Here is a 19,198-nt window from a genome sequence, read left to right on the forward strand (position 1 = left end):
AATCTTTGAAGAACTTAGATTCAGTCCTTATTCAGATTAATTTAGCAAAACTTCTTCCCAAGAAATATACTCAAGAAATAACAGAAAGCTTTGTTAATGACTAATTCCAAAGTCCACAAAATGTCAGTTCAGGAATTGTTTCAAAATCAATAAGCTGGTTACAGGATCCACACATCCTCCAAATTTTAAAAATGCATCTATATAAATCATGTGATATTCATATTAATATAAAATTTACAAGTATAAAAGTCAGTACTGAAAAGATATATTATTAAGTTTTAGACTCGCTCAAGTGAGTTTTGTAATATAAAATATTCAGTTAAACATCTGGTATCTAATGGTAGAAAAAAAACTACCAGAAAATTGAGACTACACTTAAACATGGTGATACTTGATGTAGTTCTTACTGACCTTTTAACTGTCTCATTTTGTGTTTCATGACATCTAGATCAGCCAAAATTTTGTCCTTTTTAAGCCAGTTCTGTTTTTCTACTTTTTCTGCTTTCTTCAAAGCTAGAATAATAAAAATACATGATGTTTTATTTTGCATTCTTTTTATCAACAATAATTTATCATGCAAGCCAATAATTTATAAAAAGAAGTTTCTGCTTCAAGAAATAGATTCAATTAGAAATAAGTAATTAAAAGGTAAGGGTCATTAAAAGAAACCTCATTTGAAAGATGACAGGGCTTAAGGCATTTTTTTATGGAATGCAGGGGGAAAAGAAGAACAGTGCTGTTTTATTATATAGATTTACCATATGCAATAGCCATATTTCATTTCCTACTTCCACAAACTATTTGGAAGTGATGAAAGCCTGGCTTGGAACCATTCATTTTTTAAACATCCACCTACTGCCTAAAGGGTGCAATTCTTAAAAATGAAAATGTGCAGACAGGTCGTCTTCAGTGTGAATTAAACTCATTTGTTATTTTCTAACGTATACCATTATTCTCAGTCTTATAGACCAAGAATCATTTTATCAACGAAATTAGACATTTTCTATGCAGAATACTCCATTCCAGTAAGAAAAAAATAGGCAATTGTGCAAATATAAGAGTACAGCTATCCTTGTGCACATGTTAATTGATGAACCGCCTGTTCTTTGCATAGGTGCGATGTTATTAGGTTGACATTGTACACATTTAATTCGTTTTCTTATGGTGACAAAAAATTTCTCTCTCCCTTCATGCACTTGCTTGAAAGAAAGCAAAAACAAAACACTGACCATTTGGAGACAGAAATGGTTCACCGCAAGATACCCAGATGGCAATAGGATTTCTGAGGATGAGGGTGAGCAAAGATGGATCTATATTATCCAAACCATCAGATGTCACAGACTTTGGAGATGATTTGGTTTTCACTTTCATTCTTGAGTTTCCTGGGAAACAAATGACACATCTATCATTGTTCATTGAATAACGAATAAATTTGCTTGCTGAATCATTTGTTTTTTCAAAATATTTCATTCTTCATTAATAACTTGATTTAAGCAGGTAAACACCAAAACCAGATGCAAATACATAAATTTTGATCAGAAACTTCAATGCAAGTAAATAATTTAAACTAATTTTATTGTAAATACACATTTTAATTCCTTTCTTACACTGTATCTAGTTATGAAAAAATAAGAGATAGCTTACCCAAATATCTACTCTGAAGTAGGGTAAAAAGATAAAAAAGCAAGGAAAGGGAGAAAGGAGTATAGGAATTGACCAAAGCCAAAGATAAGGGGCTTCAGCGAATTCATCAATTAAATGATTAATAGTACCTATCTCATTCTTTTGTTGGGAAGATTTAAAAAAGGGAAGTGCTTAGAAAATATTAGTCTATTTAATTAGTTTATTTAATTGTGCAAGCATCCAAAAATTCTAGATAATATTTTTATTATCACCATGATACTAGACATGAATACCACATTGTTTTTCTTTGCTTGAGATAAAGCACTATTTGGGCTCTGAGCATCCTTGTGGCTAAAGCAAAGAGGAGAACACCATTTCAAGATATGAATGGCTGACAGAAAGAGATGAATTCCTGAAAATACACTTTTCCAGGTCCTGAGATCTGAGAGAAACACTTCAGGATCTTCATAAAGGGGTTATTTGTCATTCAGCTAATAGCATCCTTCTATACAAACTAACACAAGCCAAGAATTTACTATGTACTGGACATTTCACTAAGACCTCTACCTACATTATTTCATACAATTCTAAAAATGATACTCTGAGGTAGGTTCATTTCTCTTCTGCACAATAACTGAGACTTCATCACATAGCCAGGTGGGGGCAGAATCAGAATTAGAATCCAGGCCATCTACCTCCAGAGCCGGTGTCCTTAACCATCACCTTTATATTAATAGTAAGCCTGATACTGAGTTTTTGATTGATGTCTGTTTCTTTTAACTTCCTCAATGCAAACTAATGGCATAACTCCAAGTCATGATTCAGTAAAGGAGACGGCCAGCTAATCTAATGCACCTGAATGATTCAAGGATAACCTTTAGAATATGAGGGGAAGGGATGGTCATACCCTTTTGGTAGACCTGCTCAAAATCACATTACTTCCAACCAGGTTTTAAATAAGAATTTGAAAGAAGAATGTTCGAAATTGTAAATCTTCCAGAACCTGGAGATCAGATGTTCCATGTGCCAAATAAAGGCAGAACTATATACTTTAGTGATCAGCTAGGCATTAAATGTTCACACAGTTATTTCTTTAAAATGCATTAGAAAACAAAACAAATAACATCATTATAAAATCATTAGAAAAAAATATTGGTCTCTGCCTCCAGTTCCTGGCACTGAACTCCCCAAATTCTTGCATTTTCCTAAGTGGTAGAGAGCACTAGTGTCAGCTTTTGTTCTAATTACTGACATAGAGCTCCAAACTTCTCTGGAGTTTCCCGGATGCCAGCAGTTTCTTTGGTTCTAATGAGATGAGTCCTGGTGGACTCTGGATGGGGGCTAGTCACCAGGAAGTCCAAGCCATGCTCAGAAACTTGGAAGTGTCAGCCCTATTCCCTGTTCTTCAGAGAGGGACAGGAAATGGAGTTGATGATGAATCCTGCCTATATGGCTCATCATTAGTTCCACTTCTAGCCCTTCTCAGAAGTCTCCATGAAAAACCCCAAAGTACAGGGTGCAGAGAGCTTCTGGCTTGGTGAGCTCATGGAGGTGAGTGGTGAGTGGAGTGTCAGAGAGAACACGGAGTCTTCCTTACCCTATGCTTCTCTTTCATCTGGATGTTTTATCTGTACCCTTCATCATACCCTTATAGAATAAATGGACAAACAGTAAGTAAACGGTTTTCTTGAATTCTGTGAGCTGCTCTAGCAAATTAAGTGAACCCGAGGAGGGTGTCATGGGAACTTCCAATTTATTGTCAATCAGTCAGAAGCACAGGTCTGGACATCTGAAATGGGTGAGCAGGGAGCAGTGTTGTGAGACTGCACCCTTAACCTGTGAGATCTGACCTTATCTCCAGGTAGATAGTGTCAGAATCGAGTTAAATTGTAGGACATGCTGCTAGTGCTTCACAGTTGGTTGGTGTGGGGAAAAAATTCCACATGTCTTATGTCTGATGAATGTGATAGTAGTATGAGAATAAAGAAGAGACACATAGGCGGAAGAGCAGGTTTTCCTTCCTTAATCCCACACACAATAATGATAACTAACACCATTAAATTGGTAGAGCATCAACCAAGCATTGATCTAAATGATGTATATTCATATGTATATGTATTCATAATCATATATACTCTTGGGAATATACATTCATATTTATGAGCACTGAATGAGTATATATATATATATATATATTCACATGTCTATTAGTGTTCTCATTTTACAAATGAGAGGACTGAGGGACAGAGAGTACCCATGATCATTCAGCTAGCAAGTGATAGGTAGGAGCTGAACCTTGACAGTCTTAGGTCCAAAACCCACATTCTTAACCTTGAAGCCATGCCTCTCAATACTACAATGGATGATAACTGCTGAATCACTGCTAGCAAGACTCTTTTTCATGTAGCAATTATTGTTGGGGATACAGGCCCTGCCTTCAAGTTGTACACAGTCTAACGAGACGCACAAAGACGTAAACAGGTAAGTATAACACATTGGTCTAGGAGCTGCACTACGGGGACATTTGCTGGTGCTTCTGGGAGTTTCTAGGAGCAGTGGAGATGGGCAGAGGCAGGCTAGAGGAGTCAGAGAACAGCAGGTGTAGAGAGGATACTTTCTCTTCTAATCGTGGGAAGAGATTTGCTCTGATCTAATCCAGCTTTCTTAAGTGGTGTTCAGCTGCTTTTGATTCTGAATTTAAGAACCGAACCACTTAACGGCAGATTCACGTTGTTGTATGGCAGAAACCAGTATGACACTGTAAAGCAATTATCCTCCAATTAAAAATAAATTTTTTAAAAAATTATAAAATTAAAAAAAGAAAAACAGAACTTGCTCATGTTGCACAAAGTAGCCAAACTGTCAAACATATTTTATGAACACCAGGAAATTTGTTTATTGTCTTGATTCTGAAACCAAATTTGCATTAAAAAATTTTGTTCTTAGTATTCTGCAAGGTAAAAATGATATGAGAATTTCATAAAAGAGTAGCTTCCTGTGATTTTTTTAGTTCTCAAAGGAGTGACTGAATGAAAGACATACATATAACTTTCATATGACCAACATACGTAGAATCAGCTAAGTCCTGTAGCATGTAACCAACCTTTCATACTTTTAACAGGTGTCTCTTTGGTTCCAACAGGGTCTGCCTCTTCCTTTGGTTCCTCAGAATCTCTCTGAATAAAAGATTCATCCATAGCCCATAAAACCAGATTGCGCAAGGAACGTATGGTGGTTCCATCTTTGGTATATATTTTGGAGGCTGCTCTGGCCAGACCAAGTTGTTCTGTACATTCTGTAAGCAGCTAAAAACACAGACTATAAGGAACTGAGAGGAAACAGTGGTAGAACTGGGGATAATCAGGCAGAGTGTGTTATTGTTAGAATTCTGAGAAAATTCTTTAATTTGAGAAAATAGAAAGCAATAACTACCAACTTGATCTTTGATTAGAGATGATTTTTGATATTAGATTGTCCTATGTAATCTCACAAATTAGTCCAGTCCAGCTGTGAAAATTCTTAGCTCCAAAAATGGAACGCAGCAGCTGATGTGTGTTAATACATTTTATCATCAGAAGTATTTATTTCCTAAGAAATGTTAACCTAGAAATTGACTTTCAACCATGTTGCTTTATAGTGAATAAAATTATTCCAACACTTCAGATGAGCTGCTTTAAAATAAATGAGTCCTTGACTTTCAAACCAAGAACTGACATATTATTACTTCCATTTGGCAGATGGGAAATTGGGCTGAAAGGTTAACATTTTTCCCCAAGACCACAAAAGCTAGGGTCCCAGGGTGGATTTTGGAGCTGGTGACTTTTGTCCTTTGCCTAGACCACTGAGCAACAATATTTTCATTTAAAAAATCTCTTCAGACTCAATCAAAGGGGTGAGTGAATAATTGTGTGTATGAGTGTGTGTGTGTGTGTGTGTGTGTGTATGTGTTAATACTTGCAAAGAAATCTCCAGGGTAACTCCCCATCATATTTAACATTGCATATAAAATACATTGATAAAGGTATTGGCCAGAACCTACAGACATAAGACCATTACCAAGCAACTGAAGGACAAAGCTGGGTTTGGACCCCAGGAATGCTCCATCCTCCCCAGGACCGTGGGGAACAGCCTCTAAGACAGAAGCCACATATTCCCTCCTAGCACAACTCCTGCTTCTCCAATCTGAAAATAACCCTGTCACCAAGCAAGTGCTCAGTTTCTCCAGATGATAAAAGAGGTGGGATCTCAAAATATTCAGATGACGTACAATTTGAAGTGGGAAAGGAAAGGAAGGAAGAAAAAGCTTTCTGTCTGTCACAAGAGTGAAGAAATTCTGGTAGCTTTGCCTTCCCCTTGCCTTTTTTTTTTTTTTTTTTACCCTTCTTTGCTCTGGAGCCAATCTGAAAACTGTATTCTGTTTTCTCATTTTTCTAAGTCTATAGCCAAAGAAATACAATCAAAAAGAACATCTTTAAGAAAACAGAGATCTTGATCTCATCAGCTTAAATGGGTAAAACTGGTCTAGGATATTTGTCACTCAATCCCGCTGCTTTTTTTTTTCTTGTCAGAAGAATCACCATTATCATTGCCTCTAAGGATGCGAGAAACATTTAAGTGATAGCCACTTACCATGGGGAATGTTCCAGCCACAATTAGCTTTCCATTTCGATATCCATCTCCATTTTTGTATGCAATTATTTTCACTGCCTTCTGGTTCGTAACTGCCATGCCACAATGAGATACAACTTGCGTGCAGGTCTTCATCCGTAAAGATAATAGATGCTCTTCATAATAACTCAAAGTGTTTTCAGCCTCACGAGAAGATAAATCAGTCTGATTTTTTTTTAAAGAAAAACAACATAGATTGACTCAAACTTTTTTTCTTTTTAGTGTTATGTTGTTATACTTCAGCCTTTTAATTTGTGTTTGTACATGTATGCGGCATCTAAATTTTGAAATGCTCACTTCATATGATCATATATCATATAGGTATTTGATGCTGTAGTCAGAAGGACATTAGGTCCAGACTCCTTGGTTCTCCTCCCAGCCCTGTCACTGAGCCTCTAGGTGACTTTGGGACTCTGGCTTGTGTTTCTGGCCTTCTCCTGTTTTCTACTTTGCCTTGGAGAAGAAGGATGCAAGGGCCAGAGAGAGCCTGGGGATGAAGCAATGGACAGCTGGACTAAAGGTATTCTCTGAATCTTTAACTTTAGGATGATGTCATCCTAGGGTGGCAGATATTGATGTATGGGGAGGGGAATGAGCGTAGCCTTAACCACGTGGCAATCAGGGTGGTAAACACCACACTTCACCTTCCCTATTCATCCTTAGTCAAGAAGCTGGCCTGAGGGAAAAGCTGTGTCTGAGATGGTATAACACTGGGGTTTCTTTTCAATCAGCTCACCCACCCCCCATCTCCTTTACACCACCCCATTATCACCTCAGCAAAACCAAATGCCTGCAGGCTTTCCCGGAGGACTGACTCCCCTTCTCCTTCAGAGTTACTGAGGTTTCAGTTGGTGTCTCTTATAACTGTGTCAGGTTTAGGGCAGAGAGGACGGCGATCTGGGAACAAGATGGGCCAGCCTCAAGAGCAGACCAGGTGGAAGGTTCCTACCCATAAAGAACTGCTCCTTTCTATATAGGTGTGTAAGTTTCTCTTTAGTTCTACTTGCTTCTAAACTTGAAAGAAAGGATTTTTTTTTAAAGGTGTCATTTAAAAATTTTTTTGATATATCATTTTATTTTAATTAGCTAAAAAGAAGAAGAAAAAAACCAGATTGATGGCATTGAAAGAGAAGAAAGCTTACATGGAAAACTGATATGGAGACCAGAATGAAATACACATAAAAAAGCTACTACAAGAATCATTTTGATTAAGGACTGTATAATGTTGTTGTAAACTAGTGAGGTTTTGAAAATACTGTGAAAATATAGATTTTAAACAAGGCTCCAGAGTGAAGAAGAAAGAAAAGAACTAGAAAAGAACTCACATTCATAAATACTTCAGAGGGATAGGTTTTGATAAGGGAAGCATGTTTTGTGTTTTTTTTTTAACTCTTTAAAAAAAAATGTTTATTAATGCCAAATTGTAGCTTTTAGTACCATGTTCTAAAACTTTGCCTTTGAGTTTTTTGTAAAAAATTTTACTTGTTAGTTTACAGTGTGGTGTTACTTTCTGCTCTACAACAAAGTAAATCAGCCATACGTATACCTATATTCCCTCTGTTTTGTAATTCCTTCCTATTTTGGTCACCACAGAGCACTGAGTTCCCTGCGCTATACAGGAGGTTTTCACTATTTATCTATTTTATACATAGCAGTGCATATAGATCAATCCCAATCTCCCAACTGAATGGTGCCACTTTAAATTAAGAAAACAGCAAAGCAGTAGAGACTTTTTTCCTCCATGATGCGATTAGTATCAGACACAAATGCACGAATTCAGGCATCCAACCTGAAGAGCCATTAACAACAGCACATCAAATGAGTCCTGAAATGTTCTATAATAGCATAAAAGGAGTTTACTCCATGGATGGAGGCAAAAAGCTGCTCCACCAAGTAAAGATTTGTAGTTACTTTCTCATCTAAAAGCAACACGGAGAGTAGTGCAAGGTGTCAGTAGATGATTAAAGCCTCAGAAGTGCCCAATTAACTTCAGAGTGTGTATCGAACTATTAACAGACAATGTATTTTAAGTGACGACGAGGAAAAGGAAATCAATGCAGGTGGAATGGTAAAGGGGCATCAGTAAAAGATGAATTAGATGAATTAGATGAGTGGAGATGAACTTGAGTGCAAGGCAAATAACAAATGCATCAAAGTTTCCAGACTCATGCCACACATGTATCAGCAGAGCTCAGATCATTACACACCTTGGCCACATCAATGACCTTGAAAGGCCCACGTGAGAAGGGCTTCTGGGTCTCGGAGGCCGAGGCACACAAAAATGGGAGCCCTGGAAGCAGCTGTTCCAGTCCCTTCTCTGCTCTCACGGATCGTCCACATGCCAAACAGAGCATCGTTTTCTTCTTTCCATTGGGTGAGAGGTAATAATATCCCTGGAAAAGGATAAAGATGTTTTGATTTGGATGCATCTAAATTATGATAGCATTTTGTAGAATATTTTGCCATACAAATAAAGCACTGTTATAATCTCCAAATGCTAAATTTGAAATCACAACATGAGCACATTATTCCACTCCCTAATTATTATATTTTTTAAAACCACATTATTTCCAAACACTGTTGATTGAAAAAGCCCGGAGGCAATGACAGTTCAATATAGATGAGTATAACTTGTATTCAGAATCAGAGTTTCTTGGAGGAATGGTCCATTCCACATTTGGGACAGGATATACAGCAAGTCCTGTACATATGAACCTTCAAGTTGTGAACATTCAAAGGTATGAACATGTTGCTGTATGCCAGCTGTTGTACCATACTACTGTACTTTTCAAGGTACTGAACTGTAAGATTAAAAATGTTTCCTTTATTTTTTGTGTTTGTTTTTTATGTGTTATTTGTGTAAAAAGTATTATAAATCTGTTACAGTATAATAATATATAGCTGATTGTGTAGGCTAACTTTGTTGGACTTATGAACAAATTGGGCTTATGAATGTGCTCTTGAAACAGAACTCACTCGTATGTAGGGGACTTACTGTATCCTAGACAAGCAAGGTCTCTTGTAGTGTCCAGAAAAATAGAAGCCATCTCAAAGTAAAGGTATTATGTCAAAAAAGACACAGGAGCCACCATGATAAACATTCCACGGCTCAAAGTGGGGCAATTTGGGGGCAAAATAAAATGATAACTGAAAAGCTTCAAATATGTTTGAATATGTAAAATCCCATGAGTTCATAATGATGTTAAAAATATAAGTAAAAAAAAGGCAACAAACAAATAAAAATAAAACCACTTCTTATTGGAGTCCATTGGAAGAAAATGCACCAATTTACAACTCTGAAATCGGCCTTTAGAAAGTGCAGAAGATTATTTGCAAAGACGGCCATAATATAACCATCCTATTCTTGTTTGTATGTCCTTTTGAAATGTCATTTTGCTGCTCCTCCAATCAAGAAATAGTTTCCTTCTCCTTTCCTCTTTTCTTTGAATCTGGGCAAGGTCACATGACTTGCTTCGGGTAATGTAGCATTAGCAAATGTGATGCAGGCGGATGCATAAGGAGCGCTGGCACACTGGAGCTTGTTTTCTTTTGGCTGCATTTGGAAGCCTGAGCCCACAATGTGAGCTCACTTGAGCTAGCCTACTTAAGAAGTCTTGAGGAGGGAATTCCCTGGCAGTCCAGTGGTTAGGACACTGCACTCTCACTGTCGAGGGCCCAGGTTTAATTCCTGAATGGGGAACAAAAGAAGCATTGAGGAGAACCAAGGCCCCCCAGCTGACAGCCTATCAAACACCAGTCATGTAATTTGACCATTCAGATACCCTAGAACTGCCAAACTATTGGTATACGACCAAACAACTACAGTCAAATTAGTGACAGGGCAGAAAGACCAGCAGACCTGCCCAGTAAAATCCAGCCCAAATTGTTGACTCAGGGTATAAAATAGTTAAGCCACTAACATTTTAGGTGATTTGCTATACTATTCTAATAGGTAAGTTATATAGAACAAATATTTATCCTACCATCCTTTACAAACCATAATTCTAGGCAGTCAAATACCTAGCTGAAGAGGTAAAGTTCTTCCTTACATGAAAAATTCAGCTAATATATGTTGGGAAAAGTAATAGAATTAAACAAAATTGACCCTTTTGAAACTTCTAATGAAAATATTGATTTAGGCAATGATCACAGAAAGGCAACACTAAATGAAAAGTCATTGGGAATTGTTCTTTGATGTGAGATTAGGTTGTAATCACCTGAACCCGTGGATAACCGTTACCATTAAAAATGGAAAATCTAAACCGTGTTCCTGCATAAGTGATAAATATGAAACACACAGTAAAACCTTTGAAGATTCATGGCCAAAAAAGAGCTGAATATAAATATAATTAAACTGCAGTGTTAAATCTCTCTTATAGGAGTTATGGGAGCCAGAGAAACAGGTTAAAGGATGCCACAGGAAGTGAACAGACAAATCCAAACAAGAGGAGGTCTTCTATAGGATGGATTCTGCAACCAGTAGCACATAGGGATTCTGTTTGAATCCTGACTCCAACTAACCATAAGAAGAATGTTTAGGAGAAACTGGGAAATTTCATTATTAACAGGGCATTAATCCCAGGGATGGAGGAGCCTGGTGGGCTGCTGTCTATGGGGTCGCACAGAGTCGGACACAACTGAAGCGACTTAGCAGCAGTAGCAGCAGCAAGAGGTCAAAAATCTTTTTAAAAATGAAAGTGAAAGTCATTCAGTCATGTCCAACTCTGCAATCCCATGGACTGTAGCCTGCCAGGCTCCTCTGCCCATGGAATTCTCCAGGCCAAAATACTGGAGTGGGTAGCCTTTCCCTTCTCCAGGGGATCTTCCCAACCCAGGGATCTAACCCAAGTCTCCCACACTGAAGGTGGATTCTTTACCATCTGAGCCCAGGGAAGCCCTGGAGGCCAAAAAAGATATCGTTAATTTTGTTAGATGTGACAATGGCATAATGATTATAATCGTAAGAAAATGTTCAAATTTTTATATGTGCAAGATCAAGTATTAGGAGAAATGATATCATGTCTAGGATTTGTAAACATTGCAAAACATTGATAATAGTTGAATTTGGATGATAGGTACATGAGAAGTCATTGAATTAGTCTGTCTACTTTGAAATATGTATGAATATTTTAAAATTCACTCTCTAATTTGCTTTGTTCCTCACAAGACTAGGACTTCCCTGGTGGCTCAAATTGTAAAGAATCCGCCTGCAGTGCGGGAGACCTGTGTTCAGTCCCTGGTTTGGGAAGATTCCCTGGAGGAGGGCATGGCAACCCACTCCAGTGTTCTTGCCTGGAGAATCCCCATGGACAGAGGAACTGGGCTATAATCCATGGGGTTGCAAAGAGTTGGACATGACTAAGTGACCAACCACGTCACAAGGCTAAAAGTTAAGTACAGCCAGAGTTAATAGCATCATTCTCAATTTACAGATGAGAAAACAAAAGCTCAGAGAGGGGTTTTTAATTCAAGGATACCCAAATAGTATGTGGCAGAGCTGAAACATAAAGCTGTGACTTCTGATTCCAAGCTTTGGGCTTTGTCATATTTGTCTACTCTATACTGAACATTACCTTAATTCAAGATGCAGTTCTTAAGTTCCACTATGAATTTCTCTACATGCACATCTGATTTCCATTTTCCTACAAATTACTTGGGGGCAGAAAATTAACATATTTCCTCTTAGATGGAATTCAATGAATACTCACACAGAATAATTTGTACAGAAAAACATGAACTTCATGATAAATCATGTGCCAATGATATTCCTTATTACACTAAGGAAGCCCATTGAAAGCATCCAGAAAATGTATTTTCAATCATTAAGACATCGATTGCCATGACTGTGGGGCTGCTGACTATTTTTATGTTCCCAAAATTATTTTACTTTGGCAATGGTGCATATACACAATGTAAACTGAATTTTTGGTTAATTCATTCAAGCTTACTACAGACTTTAAACTGCTGCTGGAAAGGAAAAATGAAATATGTGGGGGTAGCTCCAAAGGTTAGTCTGTGTCTACAGGATGCAAACGGAATTTAAAAGTTGAGCAAGTCAACAGCTGGCTCTGTGCACAGAATACCAAGCAACTGGTTTGCCTGATATTTTTCCTCTATAAAATCTCCGTGACTTATTGAAATGACTAATTTGACCTGTTCATTTGACCTTATATAAACATGGCCTACGACATGGGGCTTGTTTGGTCAATAATGACTGGAAGAAACACAAGCTGGAATCAAGATTGCCGGGAGAAATACCAATAACCTCAGATATGCAGATGACACCACCCTTATGGCAGAAAGTGAAGAGGAACTCAAAAGCCTCTTGATGAAAGTAAAAGTGGAGAGTGAAAAAGTTGGCTTAAAGCTCAGCATTCAGAAAACAAAGATCATGGCATCCGGTCTCATCACTTCATGGGAAATAGATGGGGAAACAGTGGAAACAGTGTCAGACTTTATTTTTTTGGGCTCCAAAATCACTGCAGATGGTGACTGCAGCCATGAAACTAAAAGATGCTTACTCCTCAGAAGAAAAGTTATGACCAACCTAGATAGCATATTGAAAAGCAGAGACATTACTTTGCCGACTAAGGTCCGTCTAGTCAAGGTTACGGTTCTCCCAGTGGTCATGTATGGATGTGAGAGTTGGACTGTGAAGAAGGCTGAACACCGAAGAATTGATGCTTCTGAAGTGTGGTGTTGGCGAAGACTCTTGAGAAAGGAGATCCAACCAGTCCATTCTAAAGGAGATCAGCCCTGGGATTTCTTTGGAAGGAATGATGCTAAAGCCGAAACTCCAGTACTTTGGCCACCTCATGAGAAGAGTTGACTCATTGGAAAAGACTCTGATGCTTGGAGGGATTCGGGGCAGGAGGAGAAGGGGACGACCGAGGATGAGATGGCTGGCTGGCATCACTGACTTGATGGACGTGAATCTGAGTGAACTCCGGGAGATGGTGATGGACAGGGAGGCCTGGCTTGCTGCAATTCATGAGGTTGCAAAGAGTCAGACATGACTGAGTGACTGAACTGAACTGAACTGATATATATAATAGCTACTGTGAATAAATGATTCAGTTTCTTTATCAATCTTAATTTAAATAATTTATTGATATTATTGGCAACATCTGCTGGATCATCGAAAAAGCAAGAGAGTTCCAGAAAAACATCTATTTCTGCATTATTGACTATGCCAAAGCCTTTGACTGTGTGGATCACAATAAACTGTGGACAATTCTGAAAGAGATGAGAATACCAGATCACCTGACCTGCCTCTTGAGAAACCTGTATGCAGGTCAGGAAGCAACAGTTAGAACTGGACATGGAACAACAGACTGGTTCCAATAGGAAAAGGAGTACGCCAAGGCTGTATATTGTCACCCTGCTTATTTAACTTATATGCAGAGTACATCATGAGAAACGCTGGGCTGGAAGAAGCACAAACTGGAATCAAGATTGCTGGGAGAAATATTAATAGCCTCAGATATGCAGATGACACCACCCTTATGGCAGAAAATGAAGAACGAAAGATCCTCTTGATGAAAGTGAAAGAGGAGAGTGAAAAGTTGGCTTAAAGCTCAACGTTCAGAAAACGAAGATCATGGCATCCGGTCCCATCACCTCACGGGAAATAGATGGGGAAACAGTGGAAACAGTGTCAGACTTTATTTTGGGGGGCTTCAAAATCACTCCAGATGGTGATTGCAGCCATGAAATTAAAAGACGCTTACTCCTTGGAAGGAAAGTTATGACCAACCTCGACAGCATGTTAAAAAGCAGAGACATTACTTTGCCAACAAAGGTCCATCTAGTCAAGGCTATGGTTTTTCCAGTGGTCATGTATGGATGTGAGAGTTGGACTATAAAGAAAGCTGAGTGCAGAAGAATTGATGCCTTTGAACTGTGGTGTTGGAGAAGACTCTTGAGAGTCCCTTGGACTGCAAGGAGGTCTAAAGGAGATCAGTCCTGGGTGTTCATTGGAAGGACCGATGTTGAAGCTGAAGCTCCAATACTTTGGCCACTTCATGCAAAGAGCTAACTCATTTGAAAAGACCCTGATGCTGCGAAGGATTGAGGGCAGGAGGAGAAGGGGCCGACAGAAGATGAGATGGTTGGATGGCATCACCAACTCAATGGACATGGGTTTGGGTAGACTCCGGCAGTTGGTGATGGACAGGAAGCCTGGCATGCTGCGGTTCATGGGGTCGCAAAGAGTCAGACATGACTGAGTGACTGAACTGATACTGATTGATATTATTAATATTTATTATTTATGTTATTTATTATTTAAGTGATATCATCTATGTAAAAATAAAGTTGCATCAATATATAATATACAGTAGCTTTCTAGCATATAATAGTTACTTCATTTTAATTTTCTTTTTCTAAACTGGCCAAGCAAACATGGTCTAGCAAGGAAGCTCTTACTCTAAATCTAAACTGGAATTCAAGGGGGAGACTATGAACTCCCTGAATTCTTATACAAAAAGCTTTTGTTTACACATGTGCACTTTTGGGAAAAGAACATCCATAATTTCACAAGACTTTCAATGAGGTCTGTATCTCTGAAAAGGTTAAAAACTAACTACTTATTTGGAGGCTTTGGGCAGAGGGTAGGTTTCCCCAGACCTAAGAGAGATAAACCTTTTTTTTTTTTTTGAGAATCCCAGAATTGATATATTACTGTACTTTTCAAATTAACCACATTAATTCTATCAGATAGGTTATTACTTAACTATTAGGAAAGGAGAGTTCTCATCTTTTAGAAGAAATGTTGAAAATTGGAAGGTTTTATCCTTATCTAACAAATAAGAACTCTATCATACCTATAATATACCTAAACTTAATAATGAAACCATAATACAATCAGATATTCAGGTAGTATTCAAATTTCTACGATTTTCTCACTTTCTTACAATTTATTTGAAACAATCAAAAAAAGATCAATACATTATGATTAGTTAAATATCTAAGTCTCTTTGAACCCTTATGACCCTCATTTCTCTTTTTTCTTTTATTGTAATTACTCATTGCATATTTCCTCCAATTAGATTTTGGGGGACAAGAACGCTTCATAAGTGGTACAATGCATTTCTATCAAGGGGCAACTGTTATGACTCTTTTTGTAGTGTTAGTAGCTAATGATGGTCACTGCCTAGATCCATTAATGTATTGAAGTTCACAACATAATGATATTCTGATTTCCTTATACTTTATTCATTTATTATCTGGGATATTTCTATGAAGTGAAGATTCTCCTTGTCAACTATATTGTTATCCTGAGGTATGGTTCATAAAGAAAGAAAAAAAAAGAGCTTGATTCTTCATTTACTGGTTTTAAAAGTAATGGATTCATTTCTTAGCATCATCTAATTGTGACCACTTGAGCTGTTGCTGTTGCTTAATGTCAGCATGAACATATCTAATGTATGTCAATCCGATGCATTCAGTAGTCATATTGATACTTACACTGTCTTATCTTTGGAGCCTTTTCAAGTGGACTCAATTTTTTTTTAACATGACGTCAGCACTCTTTGGCTGCATGTTAGCTAACAGCTATGAGATCACAGACAAAGGAGAAAAGGTCAGAGGGGGTTAGCTTAGTGGAAGCCAGAGACATGCAAAATGGTATGATACGTTTAACATCTCTTATTCAGGAGAGCCAGAGAACGATGAGTGAAGAAGCAGTAGGCAAGTTTAGAGACTTTTGAGGAGCAGAGTAAAGAGGGTCTTGCAGGGTCTTGTAATATATATTATGAGATTTCAATATTTTGTAGGCCAGTGGTTATCAACCAAAGCAAGGTGCTTCGACCCACAAATATCTCAGACATCTATAAAACATGGCACAATTCCTTAATAATAAAAACTAAAGTACCAAACTTTAGAAATTATTTAAAATTTAGACTACACCATGCTTAGCCCTACGCTTGGTATAATGTAATATAAAGTCACTTACAATCATTGGCATTTTTAAAACTTTTAATTTTGTATTGGAGTATAGCCAATTAGCAATGTTGTGATAGTTTCAGGAGGACAGCAAAGAGACTCAGCCATACATACGCATCTATCCTTTCTCTCCCAAACTCCCCTCCCATCCAGGCTGCCACATAACATTGAGCAGAGCTCCCTCTGCTACACAGTAGGCCCTTGTTGGTTATCCATCTTAAATATAGCACTGTGGACCCGTCACCCCAAACTCCCTAACTATCCCTTTTCCCCATTCTTGGCATTTTAACATGCTTTCTGGAGTGGAGTGGTATCGAGTGTGGCAAGCACACCTATGGAATGAAGTGGGAGCCATTATCCTCCTTCATGCATGTTCTAGTGAGTGATGATGACGCGAAGTCAATGATGGTGAAGGGAGTCAGTGAAACAATATAAGTCGAGGGTAACATCAACATTCCTTCCTTCTTTGTTGACCAGAATCAGAGTCTGATTTCATTCACAAGTCAGTGTTTAATTTGTGTGAACTTAAGGTTTTCTGGGGAAAGAAGTTTCTTGCTTTATTAAACTAATCCATCCCTCCCTCCTCTTTTTTGTAGAAGGATGAACCACTTACTGGTTGATCAACCTTTTCTTCTCTAATCACAGAAGATGTACAAACACCAGCATAGTTTGCAGCTGTTATCTCTTTATCCAGTGAAGTGCTATGAAAGGCCATAAAAGCTTTCGTACTTCTCATGTAATTCCACTTTTGATTAGAAGCCCCATTGTTATGTGGGTTGTATTTCTGAAAAAAAAAGGAGAGAGAAAAATATGGAGTCAAGTAGAAGAATTTATGATTTGTGTATAGCAATCCTAGTCTTCATTGCATAAATTCAGAAAATACAGATAATTACTCAAAACTCTACTATGTAGTGATAACTACTCTTGATATTGGATGATTATATTTCATATATACTTGCACTCTGATTTATAAAAAAAATTGAATCAGAAAATACACAAAATTTGATAACTGCAGTAGTTTTTTGGGTTTTTTTAAAGTATACATATTTTATTTGATCTTAGGGTATTTTACTTTACCAGTATTCAGCAGTTAAACATGTAGATTGTTTCTCAAATTTTCTTTACTATAAGCAAAAGAGCAACCAACAATCATAAAATAAACCTTTGTGTAAATCCATAACATTTTGAGAACAAACTCTTGAAGAAGAATTGCTAATAAAGGAACAAGATCATTAAAAAATTATGATGTATAATATAAAGCTTTATCATATCAAAATTTTTTCTAGAAAGGTTATTCTAGTTTACACTTCAATCAGTATTATATGAAATGGTCTCTTCACACTCTTGCCAAAGCATTGAAAATTTAATAAATGAAAAATAGTACCTCATTGATATTTTAATTTACAGTTCATTGACTACCAAGAAGGTTTTTTTAAAAATATGAGTACACTATATTTTCAGGTGGGTAAAGAACCCACCTGAATTGTGGGAGAGGCATGAGACAAGGGTTCATTCCTTGGGTCAGGAAGATGCCCTGGAGAAGGGACTAGAAGCCCACTGCAGTATTCTTGCCTGGAGAATCCCACTGACAGAGAAGCCTGGTAGGCTACAGTCCACAGGGTCGCAACGAGTAGGACGTGACTGATGCGACTGAGCATGCACACACACTCTATTTTATGTATTAGAAACAGCATACTTATCCTGACTATAAAACTTGGTTTGAGCATAAGTTAAAAAATGAGTAGTTTCAATTTTAGGGAATTTAAACCAGTAAATTAGTTCTAACCAAACATATCATGACACTTCAAGGAACTTTATAATGAATAATACTTACTTTACCAAAGAGAGATTGATAGTGAAGAGGAAAATAAATGAGTCTTAAGAATTGATTTAATAGGTCAGACAATACAGCATCCCTCAGAGGTATGCAAAACAAAGACTATATTTCAAGGAACAGGGAAAGGGTTTAGTAACATTAACCTAACAGGCCTCATTTTTATTATTTTACATGAACATTGATATAGTCTTACAAACTGCTTCAAGAAATAAAAATGAAACAGCAAGTAAAGAAAAAACTCTTGAAAGGTAATACAAATTACCTTGAGATCAAATTCATTTCTTATAAAAATGAGAACCTTAGGGGAAAACCTCCATATCTATAATTTTATGAAACTGATTAAGGTACTAAATTGCATCTGCATGAGGTTTTACCTTACTGTCGTTCATGTCAAAGAGGCACCTATCAGGGGAAAATGTGATGTTATATATACAGTATCTCATAGAATAAAATTTTAGACCCCCATAGACTGTAAGCCGCCAGGCTCTTCTGCCCATGGCATTTTCCAGGCAAGAATACTGGAGTGAGCTGCCATTTCCTCCTCTAGGGGATCTTCCTGACCCAGGGATCGAACCCATGTCTCTTGCATCTCCTGCATCCGCAGGCAGATTCTTTACCATTTTCAAGCAGATTCCTGAAGCCCTATCATCACGATAGACAATTTAATTAACCTTTCGTATTTGTTCAGGTATTTTACCACTTGAGTTACAGGGAAGTTATTATTAACAATGTGAAAGTCGCTCAGTCATGTCCAACTCTTTGTGACCCCATGTACTATACAGTCCATGGAATTCTCCAGGCCAGAATACTGTAGTGGGTAGAAGATCCCCTTCTCCAGGGGATCCTCCCAATCCATAGACTGAATCTGCCTGCGATGCAGGAGACCAGGTTTCAATCCCTGGGTTGGGAAGATCCCCTGGAGAAGGGAATGCCAATCCACTTCAGTATTCTTGCCTGGAGAATTCCATGGACAGAAAAGCCTGGCAGGCTGTAGTTTGTGGGGTCACAAAGAGTCAGACATGACTGACTGACTTATACACACACATTTGTTCAGATTGCTGTATCTCAATTTTGGATTCAGGACCTGCAAAACAAGTTGCCTCACTGCAATTAAAAAATGGCATA

General features: G+C 37.7%; 1 protein-coding gene across 1 annotated transcript in view; it reads right to left on the minus strand.

The window, feature by feature from the left end:
• The window catches only part of DCDC1 (doublecortin domain containing 1), a 429,528-nt gene that overhangs the window by 24,974 nt on the left and 385,356 nt on the right, over nt 1-19,198 (minus strand). Inside the window, exons 27-32 of the mRNA XM_068988045.1 lie at nt 16,850-17,020; nt 8,499-8,684; nt 6,253-6,456; nt 4,727-4,928; nt 1,230-1,382; nt 412-513 (exon numbers count right to left, since the gene is read on the minus strand). Of these exons, the coding sequence (XP_068844146.1) occupies nt 412-513; nt 1,230-1,382; nt 4,727-4,928; nt 6,253-6,456; nt 8,499-8,684; nt 16,850-17,020 (1,018 nt within the window). The remainder of the gene's footprint in view (nt 1-411; nt 514-1,229; nt 1,383-4,726; nt 4,929-6,252; nt 6,457-8,498; nt 8,685-16,849; nt 17,021-19,198) is intronic.

Source organism: Capricornis sumatraensis, chromosome 16 (genome assembly GCF_032405125.1).
Source record: "Capricornis sumatraensis isolate serow.1 chromosome 16, serow.2, whole genome shotgun sequence".
Lineage (NCBI taxonomy): Eukaryota > Metazoa > Chordata > Mammalia > Artiodactyla > Bovidae > Capricornis > Capricornis sumatraensis.